At 38.9% G+C, this 17,954-nt stretch overlaps 2 protein-coding genes across 2 annotated transcripts in view; one reads left to right on the top strand and one right to left on the bottom strand.

The window, feature by feature from the left end:
* Window positions 1-2,203, bottom strand: part of rbms2b (RNA binding motif, single stranded interacting protein 2b) — a 32,680-nt gene extending 30,477 nt beyond the window's left edge. The window contains exon 1 of the mRNA XM_041799329.1: window positions 2,081-2,203. Within this exon, the coding sequence (XP_041655263.1) occupies window positions 2,081-2,152 (72 nt within the window). The 5' untranslated portion in view covers window positions 2,153-2,203. The remainder of the gene's footprint in view (window positions 1-2,080) is intronic.
* Window positions 2,204-7,552: 5,349 nt separating this feature from the next.
* The window catches only part of lrp1ab (low density lipoprotein receptor-related protein 1Ab), a 122,755-nt gene continuing 112,353 nt past the window's right edge, over window positions 7,553-17,954 (top strand). The window contains exon 1 of the mRNA XM_041798471.1: window positions 7,553-8,159. Within this exon, the coding sequence (XP_041654405.1) occupies window positions 8,087-8,159 (73 nt within the window). The 5' untranslated portion in view covers window positions 7,553-8,086. The remainder of the gene's footprint in view (window positions 8,160-17,954) is intronic.

The raw sequence follows: 17,954 nt of genomic DNA, 5'->3' as shown, positions 1-17,954 counted from the left end.
GCTTAAGGTCATCCAATTTGGTTCTCAAGTTTAATTACTTTCATCCCAAGACAAGCTTATGCTTGTCTACCAAGGTAAATAACTTTCCTCGTTTTGAAAATATATGAACTGCTTGCATCAGACCCAAATAGAATTTTTGTTTTATGTCTTATTGAGAAATCAATGCTTTCTATTACCATGTTGTAAGAATTCAAAGGTGAACTAATAAACATTTTAAATAATCTTCATTTTGCTGGAATACACACAGCTATACTTAATACTCTACAACAGTTAAATTATGGCAAATACATGACATACGGGATTAAAAATCTTAAAGGATGATCCATACCTGCTTTGCTAAAGACACTTTAAAGGGCACTGTAGAAAAGATCATAATGTCACTCCAAAAAAATGCAGCTTGATTCAAATAATAATTAAAAAAAAAAACAGATCAATGTTGGGAAAAAAAACTGATGAGAGATGAAAATCCTTGGTGTCCTTTGACTAAAAGGTGAGCCTCGTATTCCGTCTCCTCTCTTAATCCACTTTCATTTGAAAGAAAAAAGCAAAGATCTTCACATGCTCTTAAAGAAGTCTGTTTTCAACAGGTATCTAGCACACTGAGAGGAGCAGAAAGTAAATTCTGAGGACATGGGATTTATCAGCAAGGAGGACTGTTCAGTCTCCTCTCTCCATGTGAACTGCACCACTGACAGACAAGAAATCAAGGTATGTGAAACACAGGGGAGAGAAAAAAAGAGAGGGGGAGTTAATCGAAAGCAGAGGAACGGGAGAGGGGGTGTCTCTTAATCCTTTCTTTTCTCCGCCCTTTTTCTCGTAGTAAAAGACACAGACCAGGGGTTACCACTTGATGTGGATTTACAAGTCTTTTCTCTGTGTGACTTTGGTGCTCCCACAATGTGAAATGTGTACAGAAAGTGTGTATGTGTTCTTTCAAGGAAAGGTTTGGGTTTGCAGAACTCTCCTTGAAGTTAGCACATTGTCTCAATCCAGGATTCCAGGAATTCCAGGTCATTAATCTGAGCAATCTGAATTCCTGCCAGCCGTGAGGCAGGGAAGGGAATAACACAGGGCAAGGAGGGGTAGGTATTTGATTTCAGCTTAGTTCAAACGCGACTCAAGTAATGCTGAGACGTAGGCATCACCATACTTCATTTCCCATTCCAGTCACACTTAATCTGCATCAGTTTAAAGGGATATTCTGCCATGAAATCTTCAAGAATAAACACCCAGAAAGCTCCACATCCAAACATGACACAGTTATACAGATGTTAAAAGCAGTCCTGTCTAAATGCAGTTACACTGAAATATCCCAAAATTGAAAACACACAAAAATCCATATAGTCTTCACAGAAAGACTGGCTGAAATGGATAACAGTGTCACTCCATGAATAATTCATATGAGCAGACAAGCTAATCAATACTGGACCTTGTGGTTTGCTCCGGCTCTGTTGTCAATGCTCCATCACTGAGATGCACAAAGATCCAAATATATAGCATGTACTTTAGACTTATTACACGGGCTCTGTAACTTTACTCTTTATGCAAACCCTTTCACTCGTCATTAGTAGGACTGAAGGGGTGGGGCATATCGGTACGCGTAAAAGAGGAAAAAAAACTTTGTTAACTTGCCGTTTATTCAATGAAAGCCTTACCTAAGCAAAGGCACCGTTAATTACATAACCATGAAATAACAAAAGTAGAGCTGATCATGATTTTTCTTTTAATCTTATGGAAATCAAGAGCACATTCGTAAAGCTCTTCTCTGTACAGGCTAGAAAGAGGAAGAGATCAGCGACGGGGAAAAAAGCGAAAGCAAACTGTAGTAATATACAGGCAACAATGTAACGGGCCTCGTTGGTAGTTAGTAGCACTGTTAACAACAGCATCAAAAGCCGACAGCTACGGTTGTAACAGCGAGTAATAGAGTTTAAACGTCGCCTGTGATCTACTTTCAAGGACACTGCAGCTTAAACAGCCGAGCAGCTTTTAACTGAAGAGGCTGAGCTCGAACACTACACCGCATCGAGAAATTAGTCTGAAAGAGAGCACAGAAGTAGGCTGTGGTGTTGTTATTTACCCTTTTGCTGTTTTTGCCGGTGAAGCTGTTGTATGGGTTGATTCCTGTCCTTGGCGGCACAGAGAGCAGCATTTTTACGCGGCGCTGTGTCCGGAGGAGCGGAGAGCTGAGGCAGTCAGCTGACGTCAGCCAGGGGAATTCAGCCAGGAACAGCGGTAGTGATTGGAGACGCTCTCCCCAGCTCTCTATGCACATTATACTCTGACTGTAGGCTTATGTGTTATATCTGGCTACATGTCAACGTTTCCAAAAGCCCCCTGCAACCATTAATGCAGGCTATAACAACTTTTACTCAAGAGCGAATACCACAAATGGACATTTCTCTACCAGTGCTAATCAGAGTTATCTCTCAGGGCTTTGAAGACCCACGGTCAGTGCGGTCTCAGGTTGTTGAGAAAGAAGGAATGATTATGATTTGATTCAATAAAAACTTGAGGCTAACGAAGATATTCCCAACAGAAACAAAAACAGCACAAAGAAACAATGAATTATTGTCTACAATCAGGCAAGCACTTGTCTACTTTTTAGACCAAGTACAATTACTTATAGTTACCAACAAACATTCTTAATAACACCTTTAAAGTTTTTTAAAAATAATGTAAAAGTTTTGAAAATTCCAACACATGTTCATCACTCCTTCTCTTAATAATTTAATAGAACTTTGTTTGTAGTCTGCTCTACTTTAGTCCTCATCATTTCAGTTAAAAAGCCTCCCCAATTGCTGATGTGGCTCCAACTTTGCCTACTAGACATCACGATGTAATGATATTGAGTGCAGCACTGTTTAATGTTTATGAGTACTTAGGCTTTGTATTGTCACCTTAAACGTATGAGAACTGTTGAATCATTGAGATGTTTGTTTTTAAAAAGCACATTGAAACGTTTTAGTTTACGTTTATAGTTTGCTAAAAACAATGGCTGAACAAACAAAAAGGCCAGCTAAAATAAAGGATAAACAACGAAAGCATAACCAAAAGTTATCTTTTGAGTTCATTAACACTTAAGCTGCTGTCTAATAGTATTGGCTACACATCTGAAATGGTTGAACATGACCTAAAAAGAGAAACATTTATGTTAGCTAAAGTGGCTCAACAGTTGATATTGTTTAGATGGACTGCTCTAGTGTAAAATGGTATATCATCATATTGTAGCTTAGAAATGTCTCCCCATTTTCTGTCCGTTTCATTAAATTTGGCACATGAAACATAATCCAGGATGACGATGGACACCCCCTTTTCCTGTCTGATTTACTAGTGGAGTTTCAGATTTGCATAGTTTCAAGTTTTTAGAGTAATGTCCTGTTCCCACAGAGAGGTTCATCTGCAGAAAAAAACAAAAATGAAATAAAAAGTGAAGAAAAAAAAAAACCTTTGGCACAAAGGGTCCAAAAATTGACCTGGTCCCCTGTTATAGAATACATGGCACAGGAAAAGATACAGGAAACTATTAAGCACACACTTATTTTGTTTACTATTCACAAGTGTCTAATCCTTATTTTTTTAATCATCACCCTGGTAAATTACAACCCAAAAATATTAAAGAGTTTAACAAAGTGAAGAACAACCTTTCGTTGTGCTTTTGTCTCAAACATTTATATAATGTTTTATTTCTCTGGGGCTGTATAAATTTACAATCAACTCTCGATAAATTATTTTGTAACCTGTCTTATAACTAATTTTCCTGCTTTTGACTGCGCCTACCATACAAGAAAATAATTGTTTGTATCAACAGAAGTTGCTTGGCAACTAAGTCCCCTGACCCTTTTGCCTTGTTTTGCGTACCCTGACTGATTGGCCCTCATGTGTCTAGAAAACATATGCAATTGTTCACTCAGCCATACTGTGTGTATTTTCTAGCTATGGCTTTTGCAAAACACATCTACATCTGCAGAATTTTGCGGCACAGAAAGACAGAGGACAGGCCTTATGTTGATCTACATGCACAAGGGATTTCATCCTGATTTCATCATGACGTTCTAGTCAGACAGACGGGAGAGGCTCAGCTGAATTCATAATCTCTATCTCCCTCTCTTTTTCTCCCTCTATCTCTCTGTCTCCCACACACATGCATTTGCACAATGTCAAAACTTGATGCATTGGTTTTGTTTGCATAAAAAGAACATTATTCTGCATTGCCATCATTCTTTCCAGCCAGATATTGATGCTTTTCCCCTGGACTGAAATGTTTTTCAATCATATTTGGGTCACCCAAAGTTGCTCACTCCCCCCTGTTAAAATCTATGCAATGTTTTGATATGTGTGTGCAAGTTTTCAGCCAGATGGGCTGTGAGTTCCACCGAGCTCAAGGACAGTTTGGGGAGTGACTCAGTCAGCAGAGTGTTTGAGCCAACCAACACTCACAGATTTTACCAATAACGGGAATAGTGAGGCCCGTTGGGAGCTGTGGGTTTGGATTGGGTTTTGCACACTAGATGAGTAAAATAACACTGATTTGATTGTAACTGAATCTGTATACCACAATTGATGTTCATCAAGCTGTTTAATGTAGAATTCTGTTTGTTTGAGGTTTCTTTCCCTTGCTAGTAGGCTGTAAGGCCCAGTGGGTGGGGGTAGATGGGTGAGAAGTGAGTTGGGGTGAGTGATGGGGGGTTAGGAGAGCCAGGCTGCTGGTGCATGCTCTGCATTCCTCAGGTGTTGTCAGCATAGCTTGCCCAGTAATTACCTCTCTGTGAAAACATGCATAAAGCAACACTTTACCAGCAAACTGAAAGGCAGAGAACCTGATAGGCTGGTTAGCAAGGATGGATGGATGCTAGTACATTTCTATCAACATTTGGGCACAATATGATATCTAGTGGGAATTTTTTTTAAAGGAATGAATGTTCTAGAGTTAAATTTGTTGAAACATGCACCATGTGTTTCACACACAAGCACAGCTACAGTTGCAGAGCAAGGATATGTGAGAGTCTGGGAGCTTGATTTATACAGCAATCCATCTTCTCAAGGATATGGGCAGGTTGGATAATGATTGTTGCCAAGCAGACCTTGGCATGTGAATCTAGTGGTGTGATACAGATGTACATTTGCAAAGATGGTGGTTAGCCTTCCCACACACAATTTTTATTAACTTTGCAAGCAGGGAGTAGATTCTTGGAATCCTCCCTCTGCGTATTGCTTTACATTGTTCCCTTCAGACGTCATCACTTCCCACATTGACACCACCGTCGCTATGAGAAGCAGGTTTCTCTCTCTTCTGTCTGGGAACTCTTCTCTCACCCTCTCCCTCCTTTGCCCCCGCTCTGCTCTGTCTCCTCGGGTTGGCTCGCTAAAAGCTGGGGGATTGTGTGCAGATGTGCCTGGAGAGAGGCCAGCCCCTCTGCCCTGGGAGAACATGTGGTCTGGGAGTGTTTACACTGGCACTCTTTCAAGCTGTCTCCCGCACAACATGCTGGTGTCTGTCTCTCCTGGATGACAATGCTCAACCCTCTTTGCACAAAGGGGGCATTCTTAGGTTGAGGTGACACTAGTCTCATGTTGATTTACAGCCTCGACAAACAGGAATGTAAACAAAAAGCAAACACCTTTGCCAATATCCAGAAATGATCTTACCAAATGAACTTTTGTAGCAGCAATTTTGTTATTACTGTAACAGGATGATAGTTTGGTTGAAAAGACAAAAAATAGCACAGTGCTTTGCAGAGTATTCTCCTCTAACTTTCTTGCTGCCCATGCTTAGTTTTGATACTCAGAGAAAATAAGCTGTGATTCAACAAATATTCAGACTTCAGGCATGTTTTTCACAGATTCTTGACATACTTGACATTCTCCCCTATGATTCAGGCTCTGGGTAAACTCTATAAACCGAAAAGCCCTGAAACACACTTTCTCTTCTCTCAAGTGGCAGCAAGGGTAATGTCAGTTTGTGTACTGTGGAGCACTTGCCAGTTATTTTTTGTACTTATGAGTAAATGTCAGCAGAAAAATGGAACACACGTTATTACACCATTGACCTACAGAAAGAAAAAAAAATGTGAGAACAGTTTTAATTTAAAAACAGCAGAAATAGAGGCCCATTTTTGTTTTCTCTTTTTAACCAAATTACCCAGTATTCAGAGTTCACTCACTGATTGTGCTTCATGAAATGCACTAAATATTGCATAAAATGTGATTCATTGTTGTAGTGTTAGTAAAATGAGTCAGGCTGCATTTATCCAATTTATAAGCATTCAGCTCCCCCTGCAGGCTTCATGGTTTGTGAGGCTAACCAACCATGTATTCATGTCTCCAAAGAATAATCTTCACACTGTATGACAAAGCTGCATGAGCTGGAGTTTAGCTATCATACATATATCAAGAGCCTTTTATTGCCTTGATTAGTGCTATTTCTTCTTACATTTTAATGGATTTTTTCTCACACATTTCCCTAAGAGAGGTAATTTTGTCTTAGCTACCCATATTTAATGTCGTGAATTTTTTTGATATCCAGATAGTCATCAAGACAGAGAATTTATTTCTACGCTCAAAATAATGTGAAGTGAACCAATAATTTGAACCCCTTAAAACTTAAAATAACCTTCAGAATAATTTTAATTGCTACTAGCATTGTTTAATTAGGTTTAAAGAAGTATTATACATTTTTTCTTTATCTAAACCCCAAATCGTTCAAATGTATTTTTTTCCTTAGCACAGCCAAGCAGACAGTTACAACCAGTGTGCACTTATATCGCGAATAATAATGTTTTCTGTCATGTATTTAATGGCTGCACATGCCTTGTTTTCAGAACATGCCTCAGCATCAGTTTCATTAAAATGTTTACCCATGTCGTATTTTTCGTTACCACTAGAGGGCGTCATTAAACGGAGAATGCAGAGGTTGAGGGTCTGTCACAGCAATGCCAGCTCAACAAATCTCTCATTGGACTCTGTTTTTGCACTTGTAGAAACAAAGAGCATCACGAATACAAAGCCAATGAGATAGCAATTAAATCACGCAATTTAAGTTTATAAATATATATTCAGGACTTTGTGAAAAATGTGATGCATAGACGGTATTCTGATAGTGATTTGACTCTTCAGCAGTGTAATTTTCGCATTAACAGCTTTAACTTCTAAACCTAAAAAAACTGTACACAAACAAGCACCTCTATAAGAATAACTAATTGCAGAGATATAACTGGTCCTTACTGAGTCATAGTTTGGCATCGTTTAAAGTCAAAAGTTTGTTATTGTTGTATATTCATTCGTTCGCGTTGCATAATTATTCATTGGTGTAACATATTTATTCCTTTTTTTTATTTTATTATTATTTTTTTTAGAATCAGCATTATGTTGAATTGTTGAGCCAACATGGCTGGTGCCAGGGCGCCAGTTGCAAGCAGCACCGCCTCTTACTCCCACCTCCGCGGTTCATGAAAAAGCGCATGAAATAAGAGAAAGGGGAGGTGTGTTTGAGCATGCGCAGACCATTCTCGCCGCTCAGTTATCCCACTTTTTGAGGAGCCGAGTTTACGTCACGGACTCGTTCACAGTGCTGGAGCTTGAGATTCACCATCCACTCATGCAACCACAAGCACAGAGAGGCATTGGCGCTCCGAAGGGAAAAACGCGTTTACTTTTTAATTTTTCTTTTTAATTTTGGCACGGCATGAGCTGAACGAAACCGGCGGCTGGCTGCATTGCTTTTCGGACGTGTGGACGATTCTGGTGGCATGGTGTGGTGAACCAACGAGAGACCCCAGCCAGCAAAGAGAGACAGAGGTTTCACTGTGCATCATGTTTGAATGCCGATAATCAATTAGAAACATACATGACGGTGCCACTGCATTGACTATAGCCTTACCGGGCTGTAGCAAGTCTCCCTTTTCTGCTGAAGCCCGTCTGAAGCGGCCACGGTGCGGGGCTGAGGGTGCAACTGAACGGACAATCGCACCCGGACCATTGAAGGGGTTCGGATGAGGTGGTCGATCGGGTTGTTAGGCTTCAGAAATCCAGCCAACTTTTCCTCTTTTCCTTTCTAACAGCAGTGCCACCGAGCATTGCTCTGGAGATGGCGATGAGGTGGTTCTACTTGGGATTTATACTCAGCTTGGAGATCACCTCTCCTAACGGTGCAACCGTAGGTAAGAAAAGCCTGTTGTGTTATCTTGCATTGTGATCCGAGAGAGCATGACCACTTTCTTTCCTCCTTCAAAGCATCTGTGCACAGGCCTGCGGTTACCAGAGTTGTAACCACTAACATTGTGTACCTCAGCAGCGTCCTCAGGCCAGGAAATCAATTATTAGGAGAGCATTTGATCAGAGAAAGTACCGCACAAATAAGCAGTGCGCTGGTGATTTTGGCGTTGAAATGTGCCTGCGTTTTTTAGCGGTGCTCCTGTCTGAGCAGACAGAAAGGGCCTGTCTGTAAGGACGACAGACTGTGAGGTTACTGTTTGTATATCCAGCAGGTTAAAGCCAAAAACAACACTCACATGAAGGTCTTATTTCATCAAAACAACATCATTTCTGACTGACTGCAAAAATATCTGCATTTTAACTAATCTGTGGGGCTGCTACATCTGATTGCTACCATGCAAACCTAACGTATTTGTATTCATAAGGAGGAATAAGCAGCACGCATGAGTTTCATATCAAACCTGTGGGGGCCATCGGTCAGATCAGCTTTCATGTTTGTTTTCAGATACTTGGCGCATAAGAAAAACAACAGTGCCGTCTGCTCGTGAAGGTATCATCTCAATGGCGCGACATGTCCCGACGTGCACCGACTGTATAGCTGCCTGGGAATCACATTTTATTGGTGACAGTCAGGTACTGGCTGTCTGATAGGGAGATGAATTGTCTTGCAGTTATGCTGTTACGTCCCGTTAGCTCCTTAATACTCCTGAATCCCTGATCGTAATAATGAGACATTAAATGCACCATTGCTCCGGTGACAGTTCTTTGCAGACCTGTTGAGCTTATGGCTTTCTGTTTCTTTAAGGGAAACGTAACTGTAAGCTCACTGTTTCCTGTTTTTTATTGCATTTATATAGAAATTTCCCCACATTTTACTTTGTACATGCATACATGGTGTTATAAGCATATATGCTACATGCAGAATAAAATCCTATATTCATGCGCTTAGTCATCCATAAAATCTTGTTTATTTTGTAAATGTACAGAACTGGTATTCCTGTGACAACTCATAATAATTGTAAGTTAGTTTGACAGCTTGTTCCACTGTTGAAGTACATGCTTACCTAAATGTTCAGAGAAAAGGTGACACTTTAAAATATAAATTTTGTAACAAAGTCACCTTATCTATTCTTAATGTCTCATCATAAATTGGACCTGTTGTTTTCTGTGTTAACAGATCTTATGTAAGTTTCACTGGGTTTTTGATGAACACTGTTCTGCCATTGCAGAGGTTATAAGAGCAGCCAAGCTCCTCCCAGCTCCTCCATCAGTATGTAACATCTGGACTCAGGGAGACCATTAATCCAACTTAAATGTGACTGTGAGAGGGGGAGGGACCAGCTGAAAAGCTGGGGGTGAGGGTGGGTCGAGTGAAATAAACTCAAAGAATCAGTCTTGGACATTTTCTTTTAATGACATGTAGTTACATCACAGGGAGTCAGGGATGGGGCCAATGTATGTGTATTATGTCAGAGTGACACTTAATTTATCGGCCCCCTGCAGGGGCATTGTGGGTCCTTAAGGGTAGAAATGGTCAAGTGAGTGGATGGGAACTTAAAGAATGGCCAGTTGGAGTGGATTTGTCTGGATCACTAAGAATAGATTGATTAGAAGAAAGGGAGAGGGCCATAGTTAGCAGTTAAACATCGGACAGAACCCATTGTTGGTTATTTCACATTGGTGAATGATTATAATGTTGTGTTAAGATGGCTAGTAAAATCCTGTTGGGAGCTTTATGCTGTGAAGTGCTTGAGATAAATCCAAGCATAAGAAAACATGGACAGAATTTCAATTAATGCTGACTAATCCATAATTTTGGACCCTGGGTACATCAAAGAACAATCTTTACTTGACAGCTCCCTTAGTATGAGTTAGGCAGTTCATTTTCACTGATTTTTCTACAAAATACCCTGAATAGAAACTCTAACACAATGTTAAACATTCAGATTTTTGCTTTAAAACCAATAGTTCCTCAAATTATGATAATCAGTTTCCACCTGGAATAAAAAAGAAACATTCAGTTTTGCTCTTGAGATGCTAGAGCTGTACAATTGTAACCCTCTTGCTAAAAATAATCAAATGATTGAGCTGCAGTGATTTTGCAGATAAACTGTTGGAATGGAAATAAGTCTTTGACTTTATAAAAGCCATTATTAACCAAAGGTGACACAGCATTTAAACATTCCAGTCTCTTGATTTTAAGGTTTTCTCATTTCAAAAATGGTCTGTTTTATTATGTTTTTTATTTTTATTTTTTTTGTAGAGAGCTGAGAGGCTTGAGTTTTGGAGTGCTGATTGGCCATAAAAGGACACAGAGATGGCATTACAGTAATCATTATATTGGTCTCTTTATTCTTTCTGGTTTTCTTGTTTATTTGCACAGCTTATGGCAAAAACATGGGCTGTAGAAAATATTGGCCAAAGTCTGAGTTACATTAGTCATGTGGTTACTGAAAGGAGCTCTAAGGGCCAATCCATGGAAGCTGCCATATTGAAAATGCTGTCTCAAACAAACTTTTGGTCAACCAAAGAGTTGAAGCTGAGGCAGGCCTTAAGCCTCCTTAAAAACATCTGTGCTGTGCCTGTTTGCAGTCATATCAGCAATGGCTTTTATTTCACAAAACTGGATATCCTTATTTAAACTGAAACATGAGCTGAAATGAGTATTTTAAAGAATAATTCAGCCTCAGTACAGTGTGTTCCCATAAAGACATGAACTAATCTGGCCAAAATTGTTTTTTGAAAAAGGCTGTTTACTTCTCATTTAAATCTGCACATTAACATTGTATGTGACTTATTGTGTTTCTGCAGCCAGCCTCACGTGGACAATCGAGGAACTGCTGGTATTTAAACCTCTGGATTAGCTTCATTTTTCAACCACAGAGCTCAGCATGTGGAAAAACCTAATCACAATCACTGTGATTGATATTTATAAGACAGTTGTTCTCTATTCCACATTGTCCATGAAATTCTAAAATATTTTGTTGTGTTGCCTTGAGCAGCAACTATAACTCTGTGGTTCCATATGACTCAAGTGTTTTTATTACTTTTTGTTAGCATTTTTTATCTTTAGCTCTCTTACTTTTCAAACTAATCAGAGTTTGTACTGTGTTTTTTTCTGCTCATAACCTAAATTAAAGTGAGAACTGAACAGTTAATATTTTGACTAAAGAGTTAAAAAAAAATCAGCATACAGTTTCAGCTCTTTTTGATATAACAGTAAAAGCAGTGCTTCAAGTTTCATTCATGCCCCCTTTTTTAAATCTTTGTAGCTCTTCAGTATTTGCACGTTTGGATTACGTTCTCCTTTATGGTAGAAAAAAATGTACAGTATTTATTTCCTGTTTATAGTTCCATCTTCAAGACATCCATGTTGGATAACTTCACCACCTCTTAGCTTACATATGTGTAGGATTTCAGACCCCTTAGAGCTAGGAGAAACCTTTTGGTGAAAAGTGTAAATGTGGGTCAGAGGCTAAAGAGGTTGAATTCCTGAGAAGCCTACACTCTGTTTGCCTGACCTTTTTAATGGGACCTGGCTTTTACCTTTTCTTCTGAACTGTCACTTAAAACATCTGCTGGAAAAATTCAGCATTCCTAATACAAATTCAACAGGTAATTGGATGTGGGTTATCCTCACCAGTTCCTCTAAGTGGAGGTTGCTTGGGTGGTACTTATTGTAGCGCTTTACACCTGACGCGGACCGTTGATGTCCCCTTATTAGCATCATGATGTGTACTGCCATTCAGCCTCTTCCCCAGAGGAAATACAGAATCAAGAATTTAGACTATGGAGTGAAACATAGAGTCTATACAGACTGCGGCTATTGAGGGAGATTTTATTAAAAGCATCTGTGCAGGTGTTTTGCATTTTGGTTGTGACCCAGTGAAATATTTTTAAAATGATTACAGCAGAGGGTGGGATTCTTCCTCTTCTTTGTCGTAGCTGCTGAAAAGATAGCCTTTTTTAATCCCTGTGCTTCCTGCACTGAATCATAGTTAACCGTGAGTGGAGGGTGAAATTAAATTAACATAAATGTTTTAAGTGTTGTTGCCTGTATTGCTATTTTCTGCTAGCTACATCACTGTTTACATTTTTTGGCTGCTAAGACCTAAAAACAAAACTGAGAGCCTCCTATAGCAAAAACGTGTGGGTGTGTTTTAACACAGCCCTGGAAGGTTCACTGGATTTTTTAGGTGATGATACGATCAAGCTGGTGTGTTTAAGGCTTATCTTCACTGCCATTACTTTACAGATGTCTGTCGGTTATTAACCTAACACGTTTTTTGATAGGAAGGAAATAGATGTGTTAATCCTCACACCTAATAAAGAGAGCACACAGTTGTTAAAATGTAGCAAAAGTCTGCAACGTTTGCCTGACAACTGGCACAGCTGTAACAATTCATGACTCCTGTTTAACTCTGACATCATTAATGGTGAACTACTCACCTGATGCCTCGAGCTGACCACACACACATACTGTCACTTGTCTCTATGTTGCTTTCATGTGTTTTGGTCTGTTGTGTTGGCTTTTGTGGGTCATGCTCACGTATATCTCAGATGCTGCCAGTGTTGCTGTCTTTCTGCTTGACTGGAGAATCGATTTGATCTCAGGGACCCCGGGTTACTTTCACACCTGGTCAGAGGAGAGGATCAGATTTATGGAGATAAGGTTCCAATTTCATGGACTGCTGCAAAGTGTCAAAGCTGTTTACTTTCCTCAAAGTCACAGATGTGACTCAGAGTCTTTGGTTTTTGGTTGGAACAACAAAAAACATCTATGCTATCTTTTTAGGGACACAGATGAGATATAGACCTGCTTATTTATTTGAACTTAAGTTTAACAGACCATGTATGCCTTTTTGAATGAGTTATTCCAGAGTGACAGTACTCTACAGCAATGGTTTTCAACCTTTTTAAGCCCAAGGCACACCTAAGATATGTCCAAAATCTCAGGGCACACCATGTCTATTTCAACTAAAAAGAGCCTCTTAAATGCACGTTACAGTATCTTCTGTTGTATAGTTCTAGCAATAACAAATGATTGTACAAATTCTCCAGGCTCACAAGGACTTGCCTCTTGCCTCACCATTTGAGAACCACCGCTCTACAGTATCTGACCAAACATTTGAAATTGTATCCCTTGTCACCACAACTAAAAACCTATTCAACTTAGGGATGTATATTACTATGCTAAATTAAACATATTACAAACACATGGTTCAGATCTGCAACAGGGTAACAAAAATGACTAAACTGCAAGGAATTAAAAAAGCCATGAGAAACATATTATGATTCATCCCAATATGTAATTAACTGAAGAACAGAAAATATCCCTAAAAACGTACAATGCAGAATTATTCACGGCAGAACATTGCCAGTTTAACCTTTTTTATTCTTTATTCTCAAACTATTTTTCACCTCTTTACTTTTGCTTTTCATCTTCTTTGCTGGCCAGTTCACTTTTGTTCATATTGTCCTTATTCACGTCATAAAAAACATTGTTAGGGGCCATGATTTGACTCTGTGAGTCAAATTGGAAAATCTGTTTAGGGTGCAGTCATTTTCTAAGTATGCACAATATTAGATTATTCTGGATATCCAATATGCCAATATTACCAAACTCATTTTAGCCAATACTGATGCTGATATGTATGCACCTCTTTTAATTGTAAAAAATACCAATCGTGTTCTGTGCACAGAGAGGCAGAGGCAAGCAGAGATGAGATTGGAGCGGTGAAGTACAGTCTGATGAAGCGACAACCACCTATAACTGATAGTACGCTTATACATTTTACCGAAATTTAAGGCCAGTATATGTTATGTGCTGCCTATATGTACAGCTGATAAAATGGACCCTCCCCAGATGTGATTTAACATAAACACATGAATCAGACAAATATCATTATGCCGGCACCCTGGCTAACATTTGCCTCATTTTGAAGCTGAAACATGTATTAACAAGTAACTGGGTTTCAGTGCTGCCCTTTTCATACATTTTTCCATCAGTTTTTGACTTATTTTGACCCATTTTTTTAACCACTTTTGCCTCTTTTCCACCATTTGCAAATATTTAATTTTTCCCTCAAAAGCCTCAGTTTCTTGTACTTAAGAAAAAGGCTTTACATGTTGAAACAGACTACATGCCACTCCAACAACCATAAAGAAAAATGTGTTTTTGTTGCCGTGATATAAATATTTATTACTCAGGTTAAAAATTAAATATGGTTATCTTAGCTTTGCTTTACAATAGAGGATTTTGTTTACCTCTTTGTGGCTTGGCCTCAGAAACCTTTCCCCTTTCCCCTCCTAATGGGCGGCCTTGTCTGACAATACCAGGTAGGCTTATAAAACTAATATCTGTCAATTCCAGTATCATGCTGATAATATCTGGCCTCTCTAGTTTTTCCTATTATTTTTATTTTGGATATTTCTTCTCCGTTGTTTTCTTGTCCTTCCTATATCTATTACAAAGGTCTGGAACATAAGGATAATATTTATTGAGCTTTTCTTGTGTAATCTACTCTCTCATGAACCAATTTATTGACGAAGTCTCAAGTGTGTATTGCTTGTCTAGATCTGTGATTTACTACTGGGTAACCCCTCCTCTAGTAAATCTTCTCTGCATGTATTCAGTTTATTTCTCATCGGATTCTACAGATTTAGTAAAAAGCAAGTTGTTTACTTCCAAGATCATTCCTTTTTGAAAGCGAGTTTTAATTAAATTTCTCTTTAATAAAGAAAGTGTAGGGATGGCCAAGGATTGGTTTTGAGTCAGTCTGATTAAACTCTTGAGCTAGAAAAAATGTTAAAACACTGTTTATGGGGGCATAACTGTTAGCAGCCAGTCTCTCAAATGTTTTAATATTCTCATTTCCAGGATAAAAAATGTCTTTAATTTCACCCTATTTGCTATCAGCCAGCAGTTTGAATCCACCATTAACCCTGCCTTGATTAAAAGGATCATTACTCCAGACTGCAGTATAATGACAAATGTAAGGTATTTCCTCGTAACATACAAAAATCATGCTTCCAACAATACAGTTTGGTATTCCTCTTTTATCTTTATTTAGGATTACTGGGGTATAGCTTATGTATGCTAGGAATTGGAGTTTGACTGAAAAAGGCTTTTCTTTTGAACACACTTTTTAAAGGGGACATATTATGCAAAGGCTTTTCTAACAGAATATGGGCCCCTGGCCTGTCCACAATCCCCTCAAGTATCAGAAAAATCCATTCCCCCCTCCCTGACTTTCTCCACCTTTCAGAAAATGTGTGCTGAAACAAGCCGTTGTCAGATTTTACCCTCATGACCTCACATGAGGAGTAAGCACCCGTCCCCAGGTTTGGTTGGCCCTCCCCTCTTGCAAGAAAGTTCAGCCCTCCTCTCCTGATCTTCCTCTCAGCTGCCAGCTGAGATGCTGGATAGTTCAGTGGGTTACCCTGCTGACTTTGGTCTTGACCTGACCCAGTCAGGTCCTAAACTTTGGATAAAAGTGTCTGTAACATTGTAACATCAGGAGTGCCACATCCATCTCCTGAGAGGGGTGTTGTCAGGGGCGGAGCCAGACAGCTAATTACCATTTAAATCCACATACACAGAAATGGCTCATTCTGAGCAGGGCTGAAACAGAGGGTTTTCAGACATGCAAAAATCCTAGAGTGTTTTTTCAGCATCAAACTTCACAGGCATGTTTTGGGGCACTCTGAGAACAATATAAACTTGTCTTAAAAGGGTAAAATATGTCCCCTTTAAAAATAGATTTCTGTCTAAGTGTGATAATTACAAATTTTCCTCTTGTGCCTGTAATGTTAGACCATCACTTGTATTGGTAACTAGCTAAGATGTAAAAAAAACAAAAACAAAAACAAAAAAAGCTAAATAAGCAGCTCCTAAAATCCTTTTTCATTATGGTGCTTGTCTTTCAATTAGCAGTGTAACTCAACGAGACATGTATTCTGATGTTGTCCTAGAAAAATACTTGTCTAGAGACTGAGGGAGAAATCTAATGAGCTCTAGTTTCTCTTGTTCCAGCTGAACTGAAGCTTTTATCTGAGCGCAAAAACACGTTCATACAGTTTGAAAACTGTTAGTGCTGTTTCTGTTTTTGACCGTTTGAATCCGTATTTCTTTGTTCCTTGCGTGTTATCATCTCAAAACTGCTGTGTGCAACTGTGAACCATTTGGATGTATTCTTTGGTTCTCAGCAATACTATTAAGATTGGAGGGTGTGTATGTCGTCTGACTCAAGCTGTACTTGGCAAGGTCCACAGCTATTATTTTCCTATGGAGTGTCCAGCCCAATACAGTATCCTATTATTTGTCCTCTTTGACAATCTGTATTCATCAATGAGGGAAAATTACTCATGCTGGAAGTGTATGGTGTGTGTTAACAATCATGTAATTTAAAGTCATTTTAGCTGTTCACACTGTCCAGCTTGGACCTCAAGACTGAGCAAAGAAGTTGTCTATAAAGGTGTGGAGTGGATGATTAATTATTTTGGTTCTTTTTTTTTATTCATTCCAAGTGATTGTTTGGCCAGGACCTTTTCTTCCTCCTTTCTCCAGAATGTTATTTGGGATCAAGGTTGTGGATTTGTTTTAATGCTTGATACCAACAGTTGGAATGATTGATAATGGCTAAAGCCTAAAAACTACTGCAATTATTTTATACTTTAAACAAAAGATGCCACTAGCTTAAAAGTGTGAGTGACACTGGTCCATTTACATTCACAAGTTGGAATTGCTGACAATTCAAAGGTCTTTTAGGTCTGTGGTTCTCAACTGGTGGATTGGGACCCAAAAGTGGGTTGCGAAGCTCTTTCTAGTGGGTTGCAAATGTGTGCCAGGGAAAAAAAGTGACAAAAACTCCATCAACAGAAGCCTGAAGTGGACATACAGTAATTCCACATATGTATTTTTTTTTAGGTTTTCCTGTGATTCAGAGTAAAATTCAGTATTTTTCTCAAGATTTATCTCCCTTTTGTTGGGAAATAAAGCCCAGCATAACAGGAAAATTCTTAGATGAATTATCAAACTTCCATGCTGTCTTGGAAAAATGGAGTAAAATAAGATGTATGCTGGCAAATCCTTCTGTAATGAAGAGCTTTTTCTAATGTGCTTTTTTTTGTCCCATCTCTTAGTTCAGTAAGTTTTTCTGTTTAGGGTCCAAATATCAACATTTTTTGGAGTGTTCTTTTATCTTCATGGTGTGATAGTTGCCAAGAATACTGATTAACTAACATTCATGAAATAAATGACAATTTGTTTTTTTTTCTTTGATTTGGGTCATGATTTCTCTTAAGGAGGAGGTGGTGGTCCCTGATGCCTGACCAGTTGAGAACCACTGTTTTAGGTCATTCAGACGCAAAGATATCTTGCTGTTTTTTTGCTTCCTCCGTAGCAGGGATCCTTTGGAGTAGGGTCCTACGAAGGCAAGGCAAAAGTCTTCCACGGCAACTGTTAAACACAGATTTGGAACAGGCTAGCAAGAATGCATGAATATGTCACTGGAATGGTCATGCCCATATACTCAGTAGTGGCAGAAATCAAAGGAAGGGACAGTCCAGTGCAGTCAATTGTGCTATCATAACATCATTTAATTATGTTATGTATAATAATATAATCACATTCATCATATAATATAATCAAAAAATATGTAGTTTTCTATTCAATTTACTTTAATGCCATAGAATTATGACAATAACATATTTATGGTGGAAAAAGGACAATACTTGCA

The sequence above is a fragment of the Cheilinus undulatus genome, linkage group 11, assembly GCF_018320785.1.
Source record: "Cheilinus undulatus linkage group 11, ASM1832078v1, whole genome shotgun sequence".
Lineage (NCBI taxonomy): Eukaryota > Metazoa > Chordata > Actinopteri > Labriformes > Labridae > Cheilinus > Cheilinus undulatus.
The sequence above is the reverse complement of the archived record's forward strand: the minus strand, read 5'-3'. Positions and strand labels throughout refer to the sequence as shown.